The 18665-nt window shown below is 34.8% G+C and overlaps 1 protein-coding gene across 1 annotated transcript; it reads right to left on the bottom strand.

The window, feature by feature from the left end:
- Positions 1-14893: 14893 nt before the first annotated feature.
- Positions 14894-17850, bottom strand: LOC110801233 (protein FAR1-RELATED SEQUENCE 5-like). Its single transcript, XM_056838979.1, has 5 exons — positions 17054-17850; positions 16152-16636; positions 15825-16059; positions 15203-15734; positions 14894-15115 (listed from the first exon to the last, which is right to left on the bottom strand). The coding sequence occupies exons 1-5, from the start codon at positions 17848-17850 to the stop codon at positions 14894-14896; spliced, it is 2271 nt and encodes a 756-aa protein (XP_056694957.1).
- Between the last annotated feature and the right edge of the window lie 815 nt (positions 17851-18665).

The raw sequence follows: 18665 nt of genomic DNA, 5'->3' as shown, positions 1-18665 counted from the left end.
ATACTTTGCCATGTCCGCTGCGGGAGAAGGCATGGAATAATTGAGATGTCTTGGCTCAAGGGATCCTTGCAACTTCAGCCGGTGGTATATAACAGCTAAAGGTTCACTCTTTTCGGAATAAATCTGACTTATTGACCTCAAGCGGCCTCTCTTACTTCCAGCTTTGTATCTTGGCTTTGCGGAACTCATATTGTTTTAAGAGCTTGATCCAGTATAAGTGAAGTACCTGTCATTTCAAACAAGAATGATATTAGTATTGTTACTGGAAGTTTAATAAAACGAAGTAAAAATGGCGGGAAATGAAAAAGTATCTTGGTGATATTATAAGTCCATTTTGAGAAAATGATTCCTCTTTTGAAAACCATCATAGAAAATTGGTCAACAATAAAGTGAAGTATAAGTTTCCAGAAAAATCTGGTTTCAAAAACAAGAGAGTCATTCCGTAAACAAAAATTCTTTAAAAAGATCCGATTTGGTTTTGGAGCATTAGAATCATTCGCATTTTATGGAGATTTTTATGGGGTTTTTATGTTTGAAGTCAACTGAATTTTGGGATTGATTTTTTACTTGGTTCATGAGAAACTTTGAATAGTGATTAAGAATTAATCACGACATTGTGAGGGCGAGAAATTCTTTGTTCGCTTTTGTTTTTGAAGGGAAATTTCTTTATGAAAAGTCGAAATGATTTTGACAATAAAACGCGATCAATTAGACTAGGAAAAAGGTTTTTTCTTTTTTGAAGATATTACAAACCAAATTTTAAAGGGCGAAAAAAGAAAAAGTTAAAAGGAAAAGTCAAAGCGAATATATAAAGAAACAAATAAAAGCACGTGAATTAAATTAGTTAGGACAGACAATTAACAACATAAATAAAAAGCAAGCATGCGTTAGTCCATGTGTCCTAACACGTTAACCACAAGGGTTTGTTCAATTATGGAAATAGTTGTTCGAGTGGCCCCATACGGGGTTGGACGGTCATGCATAGCCGGTTGTAAATAACGCACGGATACAGGTTTACGTCCTTAAATTCATTATAATTGTCTAAACTCCCTGAACCCCACAAATTAGCAGGTCAGGGCCTAGGTTATGATAGTACCAGTGCGTGTGTGCGGACCGAATTTCATATAAGCAAACCCAAACACACATAATTTCACATAAACATGATTCATACGAAAATTTAAACATTTCATGTGAATGATCATAACCAATTAGGATAGTTGTTTGTTTTCTAAAAGGGTAAAACATATTTTTGGGTCTATACCTCAAGGTTTATTTTTTAAATAAAAATAAAAATATCCCCAGTGGAGTCGCCAGCCTGTGGGACCCGATTCTCGACTGTCCTAGATTACGGTCATAATCCCACATTAGCCTACGGTTAGGCTTGTAATGTTTAAAAGTTTGGAGTCGCCACCCTATTTTATCCGATAGGGACCGGATTTTTGAAATCATCATTTTCAAGGGGAAAATAATTATTTAATAAAAATAAATAAAACAATGATGGCTCCATAAAATAAAAGGCTTTTGTCCTATGAAATCTTGTCTTTTGAAATCAAAGATTAAGGTCCGGGGTATAAGTTAGGAAGATCGAACGTCTGAAACTCGTCTCTCCCTCTGTTCTAAGACAGGCTCCTACTAATATGTTGTCCCTATTTTTCTACAATAATTGGTTATGATCATTCACAATGTTATTAATTTAATGCATACTGTCACATAATTTGCAAGTAGTAAAACACACTCGGATGCAATATGATATAATACATGATGAGATAAATCTGGTGATGTATGGTGGGTTTGAGCATTAAAGTTGCCCTACGTACCGTTCATTGTGGGATTTGAATCCACTCCCGGATCAAAACCCTACGTAGTTTTGACAAGTGTCCCTTCCTATGTGGTCAATTCCAACGGGTGAAGGGAAAGAGAGTGTTGGATAACTCAAAATAAGGTTGGTAATAATTCTTTAACTGACTCGCTTTTGGGAATCAAATCACTCCATTAAGGTTGTGGAAATCACCCCGATTAGTGACACCATAAAAGTCTTATGTGAAAGACAACTCAACGATAAAACGCGTCCCGATTGACGACTTTTGGATTGATTTGTTTCTGAAAAGAAAGTTATTTTGGACTTTGTAACTTACTTATTTTGGGTTGAACTTCACTCTATTGAGGATGGATAGTAATGTACTGTTTGAGTGGGTTTTGAGGTAGTGTGTTTGGGGTTTATGAAATTGACCAAATAAGTTGGGACACCTGATATGGCCTAGAATCGAATAATAGTTTCATAATAGAAATCATGTCATACTAGACTGAGAGTGATTCACTATGGGTAACAAGATTTGATGCTAATATATTTATAGGTAGGTGAACCACTCCACATTCCTATATGACTAAATTTCCAATTTGACCCAGTTATTCGATTCAAGGTCATAAACCATAAGTCACTAGGTTTATCTCATGCAAATGCGAAATGATGTATGGATCAAGCATGCAAAGTGATTTAACCAATTTAATAAAAAAAACACTCGGATAATTTATTATTAAGAAGTGTGCATAAGATAATTCTTTTGTTGTTTTATTACTTTGATGGTGGAACTTTAGTTTACAAGTGCCATAAGTATAACAAATGTTACAATAATCATAATTCCTATCTAATGAGCAGCTTCAAGTCTTGATCCCTTCGCCTTGAACTGTGTTGCCTTGACTAGTCTTCATATTTCTTCGCTTTGGATGTTTGGAAAGTAGAGACCTAAGTAAATAAAACTTAGATTTAGATTTATTTTAGAATTTTCCATTTTACTTAACTTAGCCTAAATCAAATTTTAGGTAAGTATAATGAAGTGGTGAATAGTTTGGAGTATTTATACTTACATAATCTGTTATCTAAGAAAAATAAGAATTTATTTTGGGTAAATCGAATTTTATAAGAGAAAACTAGTTTTCTTTAAAAAACTGTTGAGAAAATTACATCTCGTTGACATTTAAATTTGATACCATGACCTCCCGAACTCGTATTTGAGAGTTTAATACTTTTTTGGAAAGATATAAGTGTTTTCTTCATCGTGTTAAAAAATGAGTTCAAACTCAGAAGTAGATAATTTATAAATAATTTTTCTTTAAAACCTGCTCCTTTTTGAGACCTTGAAGTGAAATTAAATTATAAATTAATTATTTGAAAACAAAATAACGTTTTTATATTTAAATTAGACTTTAGAAACATTTTGAAGTCATGTGTATAAAAAACTCAGATTTTAAAGTTTATTTAATATTTTTAATAAAATAAAACTTATTTATTTGAAACTGTCATTTTCAAGAAACTGTCATCCTAGATTTCTATTTTTGAAAATATTCTATAAATTTGAATAAAAATCGTGTGGAGGTGGGATAGGTCAATTTAGAAATATTAGGATTTTTTCTTTCTATGGTATTCTTTGAGATTTTAGAAAATAACAAGTTAACCTGGTCGAATTTCAGCAAAGAAGAAATCGGAACCTGGAAAAAAAAAACAGTTTTGCTAGTGTGAAGTGCAGGATTTATTGTGATTTTTCTAAAACGTATTTTTGAAAAATTCCAAATGTCGTGGTCTTATAAGTACTTCAAGTTTCTATAAAAAATTTCTTATATGAATTTTGAAAAGGGACGATATTTTATATAATTATCAACAAAATTGACAAAACAAGAAAATGAAGAAATTGGCTAGTACTAAAGTTCCACCATCTTTCTCTTGAATTTCCTTATGCACCTTCTCACTTTAACTTCATTTTGAGAGAAATATTTTTTTGGTGATCAACATACATAAAAAAAAAACACTTCACGTACACTCACTCTCGAGTCTCACCCGTGGTCGGTCAAATTCTAGTTGGTTTCCAAATTAGGAAACCGACACGTATAGTGCCCTAACAGGTTATAGAGCACACATAAGAAAAGAGTTAGTAATGTATGAAAAGGTTGTCGTCACATTGTTTGAACAATAACGTATTATACCCCCCCCCCCCCTAATAGTAATAGTACTTTTGGGAGACAATACTTCTCGGGGAGCACTTTTTAGAAGTATTCCTTTCATGGTGTATATTCCGATATGGGTACCTCTCTTTTATGAAAGCACCCAACACATCTCATATTAGTAGTAGGGAGACTAGCGGTTGTAAAATATATCAGTTTCACGATCGGATAAGAGAGAAAAGAAAGAAAAAAAAAAGTATGTTTATCATTTATGTCCAATACATGAACTTTTAGAACAGATCGAAAGACGTTATATCAAAACTTACACCCTGGTAAGTATCATTTGTAAGTATCATTTATTGATACTGTACAAGGGAATCATCTCAGTTATTTGCAGTAAGGAATCACTCAACCGATTTACGGATGCAAGCTCATCAAAAAACGCGCAAAACCCACACATAAAACCAGTCTAAGCTGAGTCATCATAAATTGTTCACCAATTAGGTACCATTGCCAGTTAATGTCCTTGTCACTGCCTAGTCACCTCAAAAATTTTCATGGCCAATTTGAATTTGAATTTCAAATATAAAAACATTTTTTTTTTGTTGAAATGTCGATGAAACCATTGAGTATTCATCTCCCCAAATTCTTTTGATCTGATATGTTTCGTATTCTTTGATTTTCCAGAAAAAAGAATATATGTTATGATGAACTCTTCTTCTTCGTCAGAGCATCTATGTTAATGGAGTATAGTAATTTTTCATTTCTTCTTATTGAATTGTTAATTTTATTTTTCGATGTTACCAATGTTGAAATTTGTTTGTTGTTACCTATTTCATCGTAGTTTGATATTCATTTTCCCTAATTTTATCAATGTTTTGTTTAAGTTGGGAAATCAAAAACATGGTTTGTTGTTGACAAATCTTTAGAAATGGACAATTGCAGGGAATTGGAAAAAAAAGGAAAAAAAAAGAGAAAAGGGTGGGGGGTTGGTAGAGAAGAATTTGAATGCGCGTTTTATTATGCTCAAGCCAGTACTCGAACCCGTGACCAGCGTGCAAGCAATGCTCTATGTTAATGTTGTAGTTGTGACCAGTGACGTGAGGCTGAAGCCATTGTTGGTTTTGCGTAGAAATTGTATTTGTTTGGTTTCAATATCTGTAAAATACAATGTAAATTATATTGTAAAAAAGCAAATCTCTTATTTATTAAATTTTATACAATTAAAATTCTTAAATTGTATGGTGTATAAACTGTATTTAGTGTGAAGACTAATTTGTAATAAAAATTAGAAACATTTATTTTTTTATGAATTGCTAATATTAACCTAGTTAATCCAGTAGCACTCAATCCGTTGTTTTGTACAATATCGGTTTTGGAGTTTGGTTATCGCAAATGTTTTGGGAGTAAAATTCGGGATTGAGTCGGTATTAATCCAAAAAACTTAGATTGTCAAACATTCACCCAATTTACTTAATACATTACTTTAATGTATGCAACATCAAAAGGTTTTCATATCATTAGTTTAAATATGTACAACAAAATCTCGATTAGACATAACTCGATCACAATTTTTGTAGCATCACAAGCATCCTTAGTTCAAGAACGAGGCCACCATCATGTTTACATAATCTTGTTCTTCCATATTGATGTAGGTCTGGTTTTTAATGCAGCTCATTCACAACATCTTGGGCAGGGCTTGCTACAAAATTACAATTGCTAAATTAGATATCATATGAATGTCATATTGAAATTGTTTTGTATGAGTATCATAACATGGGGTTAATTTGCATGTTACATGCATTGTCATTGTTTTCAATTCCTTGTTTGATTGTGTTGGGTTCGTTCGTTGCGGCTTGTGGGGGATCAAAGATTGCAGCCCATTTTTCCTCCCTAAACTGGCTTTCGACCCACGGTCCTTTATAGTAAAGCTTGGATATGAGGTATCTGACTTGATCGTCTCCTAGGTCATCGCCTGTAAGGGCGTACTCCTTCATCCTCCATAAAGTATTTTCTTTACGCCATTTGTACGACAAGGTTTTGACTTCTCCCACAATTGTTCCCAAACTAACCACATTTCTCGCCGTACCTGAGATTTTGCATTGGCCATCACGTGTCAATCTGTTACGTATTCCTCCTCTTTGTACAAAAAAGAACCATGCATTTTCCCCATAGTCGATTGGTGACGGATATGGTAGTTCCCAGGGCTCGTATGCGTAGAAATCATTTTCTTTAATTGCCTCGCAACCTAAAGGTTGTTCTGTAATCTTTCTTTTGAGGTACCACACTAGTAGTTCCTCATTAGTCGGGTGGAACCTCATACCAGGTGCAACCTGCTGTAAATTTGTTGTAGCATTAGTTAAACACAGGGATGCAAGCGGATTAACAATGGGGAAGCAAGAAGATGAACAATGGGATGCAAGGATATTTAATGATGGTTTCTAGAAGTATATTTTTGTGAAGAATACGAAATTAGGTTGACAAACAACTACAACACTACTTTAGAGTAAAACCCTAATTAGTTGATTAAATAAAATCATTGAAATCTACTTCCTAGCATCAAAATTGAGCAAAGTTTCATGTGATTGTGCTACTAGATAAGTGACACAATTGTGTACAACGTACTCCATCTAATAATATACTTCGTTTCTTACATTATTCATTTTACGTAGTAAATGTCTAAGTAATAAAATATAAGTAATATTATTAAATAATTCGTATTCTTAGAAAATTAGTCTATAATTTTATTTGTGTGTGAAGTTAGTCATAAAAAACTTATTGTTTCTAAACATATATTCTTTCAAGTTAATCATTTGAAAATAAATGAAGGTTTCTGAACTAAATTCAACTTCAAAATAAACCTAATATAACACGATCTAAATCATTTTGTATACGTATTTATCATAATGTATTAGTTAATTATGATGTAATTTGGTTTATAGTGCGTTTGGTAAAAGTAGGTTCTAAAGAAATGTGATTTAAAAATGTGTAAATAATAGTGTTACATAATTTGTGTTGTTTTGTTATTCATATGAAAACGCGGGTAAAAGAAAAATTGTCACTCATGTGTAGACCTGGTTATTGGACAGGATAGTCCAATGGATATAGGGTTAGGGTCAAGTTAATAGGGCTTTTATTGGGCAGGGCTCTTATTGGACAGGGCCTCTATTGGACAGGGTCATTATAGGTCAAACTTATACTACAATTATTTTGAAAATTAAAATAGTAATGATACAAAAAATTACGTGTATAGCTTCGTATTTACTTGTACTTGCACATGGCTCTTTTGTTTTTCATTTTTCATTACTCGTTTATTGACCCGCCCACTAATGACCCGCTATTGACCCGCGACCCGCTTTTGACCCGCCCATTATCGTCCCCCTAAAAATGACACCTTTAATACCCGACCCTCTTTTGACCCGCACCGACCCTGACCCGCCCCGCCCGATAACCAGGTCTACTCATGTGTCAATATTTGTTTTTGGAGTAAATTTATTTTAATAAATCATTGCACACATGTCTGATTATAAATGAAGTATACCTGTTTACCACATGTAAATATTATGTTTATTAACTTCTGCATCGAATAAAATTTATTGTAAATCAACTAATTCTACAGGTATTTAGTTATCATTATTTGGTTTTAACTTGAAATGTGTTATAAAAAGTACGTAATTAGTCATCAGTTGTTAAAAATTGAAGTTGAATTTGGTCCTAAAAATACGTCATTAGTCATAATTGGATTATGTTAATAATTTAATTAGTTGAAATCCCCTAATGATGACTAATTATGTAGCTTTTAGGACTGCCTTAATTGGTCAAAATATCCTCATATAATCCCACTTTAGCAAACCCTAATTAGCTGAGAAAATGAGTTTGTTGAATTCTACTTGATAGCATCTACATTGAACACTAGATCAACACCAGCACCAAAAACACAAGATCAACAAAGATACCAACAACAGATCGATCAACAACAACACCAAAAACAGATATAGACAACAACACCAACAACAGATCGATCAACAACAACAGCAATTGAAGAATTCGAAACTGCGTACAACACTCGTAGTGATGACTAATTATGTAGCTTTTAGGACTGCCTTAATTGGTCAAAATATCCTCATATAATTCCACTTTAGCAAACCCTAATTAGCTGAGAAAATGAGTTTGTTGAATTCTACTTGATAGCATCTACATTGAACACTAGATCAACACCAGCACCAAAAACACAAGATCAACAAAGATACCAACAACAGATCGATCAACAACAACACCAAAAACAGATATAGACAACAACACCAACAACAGATCGATCAACAACAACAGCAATTGAAGAATTCGAAACTGCGTACAACACTCGTAGTGGAATTGATTATACAGAGGTTTACAACAAATGTAGTGTTGAGGCCAATAGGTTCTGGTTTACAAGGCATTTCTTGTTATTGACTATGGGAAGTCTATTTTGTATGAACAAGTACAACTTCATAACCCCCAAGCTACTGCCCTTATTGAAGAAAGAATACGTTGAAAATCCGGCTACATGGAATTGGTGTGGGTTTGTGTATGAATGGATGACAGGTCGTGGGAAGGAGCCGGGAAAAGCTTCTGCGTTTGTGTTATTGATAAGTTAATAGTAGTTTTATCTGTGAATAACACTGTGGTGAATTATTAATCGTTATTTTGTATGTGGACAGATTGCATACCTAGATCGTATTAAGTTTAAAAAAAAACTGGAAAGTTATGGTGCAAAGAAAAGCCACGCATAGCTGCTTGGACCACTGAGGACATGGACTTGGTAATTGCTACTGATAAAGGGTCCAATGGAGACTTTGGAAAAGCTGAGGTAAATTCCTAAAAACACCCACATATCTCACTTATCGTAATTGAAAAAAGGATTCAATGTACTAACAGAGCAATGTAATAACACACTGAAAACAGGTGGTTCTGGACGTTGTTTACGGTAAAGAGTATCCAATTGGAAAACCAGTTACAATACCACCATGGATCCATCTTCTAGGAGACAATGTTGTTGGTGAAACCATCATTCCCCCGGATGTGCAAAAGGTAAACTTACGCCAACACAAGGATCAGCAACAACTAAAGAAGAAGGTTGATTACTTTAACCAAATACTATTTTATACAGCCTATTCCAAAATTTTGTAAGTATTCACTAATGACATTTATTACCATAACCAAATACGTACCGATTGTAGGGTGAAGTCCCTAATAAATGGAAGCGTAAAAAGGGTGCAAAGAAACCCTCCAGACACAGTTTCGTGGATTAATCCGATACCAACTAAGAAGATGATGAAACTGAGTCCGACGATGACATCCACAGAAGGGACTTCGCAAATCAACCGCCGTTGGTTCATCCTAAGCATGAAAGGATTGCTGACACGATACTGGCAAACAAAAAGAACTCAGATCAAGTTCTTTTCAAATGCGGAGGAGACACACTGCCTCGTGGTTTGTTGTATTCGTCTTTTAAGATATCAAGAGAAATAGATCTCCAGGTATGTGTTTTCAAGTTTTGTGCGTTTTGCTAAGATATGGGCCACAATATTCTTTCTTGAAAACTTAATAGTAATGTCCACTTCCAGATTATGGATGCTTGGTGTGCTACTTTGAATAAGGACATCTTAACGAAACCTGGAGTTAACTCATACGTGATCCACCCAACGCTTTTGGTAAGTGTATTACAAGAGTTGATACTGTTGCATGTGGATTAAGAATAACAATGACCATTTGCTTGTAGAGTGATATAATTGATAATGACATGACATCAAACACGTATATGGAGTTGGTGGTGCAGAAGGTGAAGGAAATAAAAGAAGACTTTGAAAAGGACTTTGTTTGGAATGAAGTCAACGAGGTAGAATATCCATTTTCTGTCGTTACTACCTTATTCACGCTTTTTGGCCTAAACATAATTTGGTAAAGAACTTGAAATGCAGTTGTATATACCCCTATGCCATAGTGGCAATTGGTTGGTGATTAACATATCCGGTGGAAAAGGAGAGCTGAAGTTATTTGATCCGCGGAGAAATCCACATATTGTTGAGGCTGTTGTCCATATACTAGCCCTCAAGATTGTACGTCTTCTATATTTTTTTTGTTAGTTAATACAAGAAACCCATTTGTGGATCGTGCGTCCTGAAACTTTTTGTGATGTACACCAGGCTAGCATAATTGGACAGATTTCACCCCAACCCACCGTGAACGACATGTGGTCATCGCTTTCAATTAGCGGTATCAACTTTGATGTTAGAAACACTCCGGTCGCAAAAATCGGTCCCGACCGTGGCTTGTTGTGTATGCTCCACTTGTTGTCTGTCCTGGAGAATGTGCAAGAAATGATGGAGGTAATACAATACTTTTGTATGGATTTGTTATTAAGTAAACTACTTACAAACAATGATATAGTTGAGTGGTTTGAATTGCAGACTTATTTGGACAACGATATTGGTATTAGGAAATTCCTACTCGCTCGGTTGGTGGGAAGCAATCACAATGAGGTCAAATCAAATGACGTTTTGAAATTAATTCTAGGAAAATCTCCGGCATAGCAAAAGTGAACAACGATTCTTCACCCAAACAATGATTTATTGTAACACCCCGACAATTCTCTCTTTTCTAAAACAACATTTTAATATAAAACGTAGAGAATTATCAAGGCATTATCGCCCGTGTGAAAACGTAACGGCTTATTCAGAATTTTGCAGCGGAAAACATAAAACTAACTTTAGGTTTATAAATAATCGATTACAGGTTTAATCCCAAAAATCATCCAACGAAAATAAGGAAATATAAATAGTACGACAAGTTTAAAGTCCCAATTAACAAACCCAAGTCAACTTAGCAAATCAAAACTAAATACAAGCTCTCTATTCCCGATCCCAATGATGCAACATCTTCAAACCTGCAGATGGACAATGCTTATTGATCCTTAGAGACTGCTCACCAAAGATTGGGTCATCACAGGATCAATAAGGCATAGCCATGATCAACATGCACAAGCAAAAGCACGTAATCAGCAAAGCTGAGTACTACATACTAAATCAATAATAATCCTAACATGATTCTATTAAACGAACAATCCTAACATGGTACTAAATAAAACATAAGCAAGGATAATCAAGATATATTGACTTGAAGACTATATTTGACAGAACTAGACCTTTGTATCATTAACATTATTTTAATTGAAATAGTCAATGGACCAAGTTGCTACTAGAAACTTCTTCTTCTTCACTAAGGAAGACGAGGTACAGGCGCGACTCCGTAAACCCCAATGACCTGCGATATCGAGGGACTTTTGAATAAAATAGAACCGGTGATCAATCCGGCCCCAGAAAAAGCCATAGGCGACCCATGACCCCAACTCCTGATTGTCCGTCACTTTAGACGTGCACAGTCTAAAGCTATTGCTACTCAGTTTCACTTTACATGATTTAACTTTTAATACTTGGTTATGACTCATCAAACATAAATATTATATTCAACAAGTAAACACAACTTCTTTTATCTTTGGATTAAACAAGTGATCACAACGTTCAACCAAGAGCCAATCCCAACTATTTTAATCCTTTCTTTATCCATACTTAAAAACCTTTATTAGGTATAAGGTTCAACTACCAAACAAGGTCCTCGGCCCTTATAAAGTAGTGAAAATCTAAAGAGGAACAACGATCAATAAAGATCTAGCCAATATTAAATAATATAAAGTTCCCCAAAACCAACATGCTTGCATCAATATTCCATGCTAACATGATTCAATTCTTATAAATAAAGTTCTATGCTCAACGCATTAATTCAACGACATTGAACATGAAATTCCAACATAAGCAAGTTCATAAATATAGTCATCATATTCTCAATACAACACACATCCAAGCACACAGGTATGTACGTACCTTGTGTAAACAAACTGATAGGACACTTTAACACTTTCAAAAGTCGCCTAAAGAGAATTCTCCGCCTAAACAACCAACAAATAATTCCCAATCAATTTCTAATCATTCGCAACCATAATAAAGTATTCTAAATACATCCTAACATATTTAGAACATTCCCCAATATCAATACTTGAGTATTTGATTTCCTAGCATCATAATTATTAAATTAATTATTGAAAATCGTTGAAAACTCTTCAAAGCATCATACTTTAAATTTTTAGCAATATAACTAGTTTCAAACTACTCCAAAACATAATTACCGTGTTTGAAATCATAAAAATAATAACTTTAATAACTTATAATCATCCTACCATGGTTTCAAAACTATAAAAACCTTAAAAATCAATGCTTTAATAATTAAAACTCCTATGTTAACCAAAATATATAATCTGAAAATTAGAAATTTCGTTATGCAAAGCATATAATTTGGTTTCTGTATTTACACAATTAAAACCATAATTTAAAGCATGAAAACCTTAATTAAATTACATAAGCAAAAATAAAATGTTAATTAGTTTTAGGGTTGAAGAAATTAACCAAAAAGAGAGAATAAAGGAAGTGCTGGCCGGCGGTAAGGTGGCGCGGCAGTAGGTTGGCGGTGGCTGGTGGCGTCGCACGGCTGGCTGTGCGCGCTGGTGGTGGTGGTGCGTCTGCAGCGACGTGAGAAGGGGAAAATCACGAAGGAAAGGAAAGAAGGAGCAAGAACAATGCAGGCCGCGGAGGCAACATCGATGGTTGGGGCGCGGCGCAGAATGGTGGCGCAAGTGGTGGTGGCACTCGGTCGTTGTGCGGTGGCAGCACGGTGGCTGCGAGCAAGGAGAAAACGAAACAGAGCCATGGTTAAAGAAATCAAAACGAAAGACAAAACGAAAGAGATAAGAGAAGGAGGGGATGAGAGGAGTACCGGAACGACGGAGGGGGAGGAACGCCGGCGGTGATGGCTCGACGGCGGCGGCAACAGCGTGAGGGAGCAGGAGGAGAATTTAGTTTTACGTGAAAGTGAAAGGAGGGCCGAGGGTTTGCATATTCACGTGAAGTTCAATGATGTTTCACGTGAAAATTGAAATTAGGATGGGGGGTTATTTGTTTTGGGCTTTATCAAATTGGGCTAGGATTAGAATTAAACTTTTACGTTTGAATTCAAAATCGATTAGGCTTATTTTCCAAATTTCAATGTGTTTTGGTAATTCAAATTCTTTTCAACATAAAATTCTAAAATTATTTTTAATTTCATAAATCGTTAAAATATTTAAATGTAATTAACTAAAATAAATATGCATTAATTATATATTTATTATTAAAACTCGTAAATTCTATTAAATATAAATAACTATACTTTAAAATATATTAATAAAATTATGAATTTACGGGGGATTACATTTATTTTGAATTTGTGTGGATTAATATAACGTTGTTATCATATTGTATTCGGTCATATTTTGAGTGTTACATTATTCAGAATAATCCCATTTTAATCCACCACGAATTATGTAATTTATGCATCAGCAACTCCCTTCTTGGTTATTTTAAACCTACATACATCTAACTGAAGCGTAGATGATAACAGGATACTTGACATTCTTACATAAGTTTGGTCTGCGGAATTAATTGATTTTGATAAGAATAACCTTGTTCCTATATTCCGAGTCCATCCGTTGCCCAAAGCAGGCCGAACCTTCCTTCCAGATGAAATCATGAAATGTGTAGAGGAATCGGAATCACTTGGAAATACATCAATAACATTATTGACCACTAAGACGGCAACATTGTATTGGGATGCAATGGACTTCAAACCATATCCAATTGCACGAAGCAATTGTGTTCGTGACTCTAGCCCTTGCGGCGTGTTCTCAAAATGGTTAGTACAAATACTTGCAACTGAATCGATAACAACTAACCTGACATGCATGCATGTGTTGTGCGACTGTTTAATCAACTTTACAACCCAGTCAAGTACGTCAGGTAACTCATACGGTGATTCAACCTGTTTGGTTGTTATATGATCACAGGGGTTGTCATTGGGATCAAGAGAGGTTTCTAAAATGAAGGGTATTAGAGAAGTTAACCTTCGAATTGGAAAAGGTCCAATTGCGTGTATATAAATGGTTGCCCCAAACATTCCACCCTATGACGGAGGTAACTGACATGCCTAGTTTGAAGGCAAAGTTGTGTTTTACCTGTCACATTCTCAGCTCCCCGCATAATTCAGTCACTTCACCAACACTTATTCCACCTTGCAAAATATTATCAATAGAATTGCACCTGGTTGTAATTTTTTGTGAATTTGCTGACATTTTATTAGTTTAAGTTACTTTTAAACTAAATAAACATTACTATATATACAAGTTGGATGTCAACAAGATTATTTATTATTTCTCTCAAACCCATACAACGTACACAGAAACTATAACTATTATTTCAACTATTTGCAAATTTCTAAAATAAGCTCGCAAAGCAATACACCATTTTTTCAACAACAATATGAACAAAATAAATGTAAAAATATTCCCATTTAATAAATGTAATTTAATTTAATTAATAAATATCTAATTTTACCATTCATCGTTGTATGTGTGTCCACAAAATTTAAATTACGACGGTATTCTAATTAATTTATTCAGCACAGAGAGCATTACATCAAGCTATTAGTATATTTTGGATGCAAAGGAGGCAATGGCTTCGGCCTCACGTCACAATGGTTACTGCATTAACATAGAGCTTTGCTTCCCCTTTGGTCTGAGGTTCGATACCTGCTAGCAGCGGCATTATGCATATTTCCCTACCAACCCCCCCCCCTCCTAACCCGCACATTCTTTTTTGGGTTATTTTTCCACATACTCTTATGATATCCAATTAAGTTCAACGTTTTGCGTTTTTTTAAAGTTAAAAAATAGATTAAAATTTAAAATTACTAATAAAGTAACTTAATACAATAATCTAACAAAACATTCCATACAAATAATACGGTACCCAATTTATTATAAAATAGATAAAAACAACTACATGGTCACTCCACCTCCGAGTCTTGTGTGCCATTCAAAGGTATCATAATCAAAAGTTTGAGATATATCTTCGGACAAATTTATTTGAGATGATTCAGGAATGTCTTCTAAAACAGGTGCACTGCATGAGGAATGTACACGTGCATCATGAACGTTGTTCGCATGCTCTTGCCTAGCCCGGTAGCTAGGAATATGGCCATAAGTAGACCTTATGAGTTCCTACAATTACCGTAACTTGATTAAATTATAATTCATAATAATAACATACGTATTCATAAAAAACAAAATTCAACAATTTTACATTACCTCATTCGCTGCAATCTCAGCGTGATTACATGCTTGGTTCTTCTTTGATTTGTCGTAAATTGAACACGGTCCTTTCTTAGACCGACCAACATGCCTCTTATCAATGGGGGTTTTAATGGCACCATCCTCAGCAGGTTGAGATGCCCTTTTTAGGGCACGTTCATTACTCTCCCTCGGTCGTAGCCTACGACGATCAAATACATTACGTGCTTCGGGATCCCAGCAACAAATAGACTTATCACCTACTTCACCAGTCTTTCTTATACCGACTGCATCCTCCATTTTTATCCTAAGACTATCAGTGGCTTCCGTATATAACTTGTAGGCAACTTCATTGCGCATGGTTAATTCTTTCAAATAATTATGCCTTTGGGAAAGCTCTTTAGCTTTGGCTAACCTTGCAGTTTCTTCAGGATCATAGTATGAAACCCTAACACTCTCGTAAGACCTAACTTGCTTTGTCCATCTATCTAGTATATATTTCTCCGGTATAAATTGAAAATCCTCCACATCCATTGCTTTGAGTATGTGCCTACATAAAATACCCCTAAATTCAAACAACTAACATGAGCAACTGAGTTTCCCTTTAACCTTATCTACTTTAACACCGTAACTTTTGAACCTTTTCCTCCAATGAGGGGAGGTCAGTTTCTCATCTGCTCTATACAATACAAGTGACCCCATTGCATTGGTTTTGGTTACGTTTGTGTGGGTTAAACCTTTACGCTCATTCACAACCGCAGCAAACATCTCATTGGTGTAAACCTTATGGAAAACATACTCAGCTAACACACTCTTGTCAACATCAAGTCGAGGAGGCTTATCTATACTATCAATATTATCCTCCGACTCTTCCTCTGCCTTTATCTTGATACAGAACTCGTAGTTTTTAATAAACTGTGTAATCCACAATCTAAGTTTACATGAATTTTGAATGTACGATTCATACCTTCACTTCTTTGCGCAGAGGACATTCCAGCCCAAAATTTACCTCTATTGTAGGCTGGTGCCCATTGCCGACGTTTATCATACCCACCCTGCATCCAACCCTTATGTTGATTATATTTTTCCATCACAAGACACCAAGCCTCATCAAACTCCTCGGGATCGAGCATATCATGAACGGCGGTTCTAATTAGCGTGTCGATGCTTTTCCATTCATCGAGCTTGCCGAGATTCCGAGAGGCATTTTGTAGCATGTGCCACAGACAAAGCCAGTGAGGAACCCCGGGGGAAAATATGCTTATCGCTCTACCTATTGCCTTGTCCTGGTCGGTTATAATTCCCATATGAGGCTTTCCCATGCACTTAAGCCATTCCTCAAAGACCCAAACAAAACTTGGAGTGTCTTCGTTTGAGATTAAAGCGGCAGCGAAAACAATTGACCTCCCATGGTGGTTGACGCCAACAAATGGGGCAAATGGCATACGATACCTAGTTAATTCAGTAATTATGATGGTGTAAAGTAGCATGCAAAAACCATATCAAGTAAAGTAGTATCATAAACAATTATCATTATCACTTGCATGGACAAATATTATCATTATTAATTATCATTATCATATGGGAATAAAATCTCATTATCAATTAAATCGCATTTATCACATGCATTCACACAGTAAACGTAACATAAAAAAAACCCACAACCAAATAAATAAATAAAAAACCATTACATGCATTTACACTATTTTTTAGAGTGTGATACAAAATAACCCTAAAAATATAACATCAAAATAATATCCATTACCACATGCACAATTACTTCATTTTCAAGAACACTTACCTAAATAACCTAAAACTCAAACAAACACAGTTACGTAATATAGAGAAATAAATAATAAAATAACATACCTATTGCTAGAAAAGGTGGTGTCGAAACTGATCACATCCCCGAAATATTTGCAATTTCCTCTACTACGCGCGTCGGACCAGAATGCGTTCTTTAAAACACCTTCTTCATCTCGTTGTATAGAACTATAAAAATCGGCATTCAGATCTCGTTGTGCTTTGAAATACTCTTCAAGAGCAACAGCATCTCCTTTCTCAAACATGGTTTTACGACGTTCAACAGCTATGGCGTTTCTCAAATCTTTTTTGTTGAACGTCATATTATCAAAACCACCATTTTCAATCAATTGCGTGCCAAAGTTTCTACTAACGCTAACACCGGCCCTTTCATTTATCATCACCCTATCAAAGGTAGCACTATCGATGCTTCTATAGTTAATCATCATCCTACTACTTTCGGGAGTTAGAGGATGATTATGCTCCAACTGACAACTAATAACTACAAACTCTCCGTTTTTCTCTTTACCATAAACAAAAACTTTGCAACCAGTAACATTAGAGCCGACACTTGATTTCACACCTCCTTTCTTACACTTTAATCTGATCATCTCCATCATATGCGGCCTAGCCTCAAGGTCATCGATACCAATTTTACTAACACCCTTATCCTTGTACTCCTTTATCCTATTACCAACTACAAACAACTCAAAACCCGTCATGTAAGCATAACGATGGAAAAATTCACTAAACTCAAGACCGGACTCAAAACACATTCCTAGACAAGGGGTGGTAGGCGTAGTTGAATTCACAATAGTTCCTTCTCCGACGTCGGGTTCAACATTAAGGTCTATACTAACCATTGTATTCTGGAATAACAAATGAAATTAACCAACTTAATTATTAATACAAATTAAAATAAATCATACAATGCTTTTTATACATATAAATAGGTATGGCCATTTTAACAAATTTATTCATATACTCAAAAAATTAATTCATATACTATAATATCATTTCATTTTTAATTACACATATACAAATAATTTAATAAGAATGGTTAACATACATAAATTACCCACGAAAATAAATGCTTATACACATAAGGTACATAGGTTTCTCCGTCATCATAAACTAACAACATTGGTTACTCCGCTTGATAAATTGATGGTTTATAGATTATAAGACAATGATAAAATCACAATAAGTTAATTCGGATTATATCCGGGAAAACAAATTTACTAAGAAAAAAAATAAAACGACAACAAATTTTTAAATAACTAAGTTACACAATTATTTAGTAAGTGATTTGTATTACATTAGAAGTAGAAATGGAGTTCAAGAGTATTCACCTTCTTACAAGAAGCCTGGTGATAACCTTCTGTGGAAAAACCTCGTAACCAGATAGTTAATGTTCACCTTCACTTTGGGTTTTTTTTTTTTCAAAGGGGAAATTTGGGCGGGCAAATTTTCAGGAGAGTTTTGGGCAGTGAAAGACCCGTTATGAAGAGGAAAGTGGCGGACAAACTGAAAACCTTTCCCCCCTAAAGTATAACATTTCCCACCTAAATCAAAAAAAATTAATCTGACATGTCCTTCACCTATTGCAGACTAAATACAGTCAGCTTAAACCCATTTTATGTGTATGAACTCCCCAAAAAACGTGACTTGAAAATCA

Source organism: Spinacia oleracea, chromosome 3 (genome assembly GCF_020520425.1).
Source record: "Spinacia oleracea cultivar Varoflay chromosome 3, BTI_SOV_V1, whole genome shotgun sequence".
Classification (NCBI taxonomy): Eukaryota; Viridiplantae; Streptophyta; class Magnoliopsida; order Caryophyllales; family Amaranthaceae; genus Spinacia; species Spinacia oleracea.
Note: the sequence above shows the minus strand (reverse complement) of the source record. Positions and strands in the feature narration are given on the sequence as shown.

Coding starts and splice junctions, on each gene's coding strand:
- LOC110801233 (XM_056838979.1), bottom strand. CDS start 17,850: ATGGTTAGTATAGACCTTAATGTTGAACCCGACGTCGGAGAAGGAACT. Junction 16,637..17,053: donor ACCACCTTTTCTAGCAATAG/GTATGTTATTTT, acceptor TGAATTAACTAG/GTATCGTATGCCATTTGCCC. Junction 16,060..16,151: donor CTCTGCGCAAAGAAGTGAAG/GTATGAATCGTA, acceptor AGATAAAGGCAG/AGGAAGAGTCGGAGGATAAT.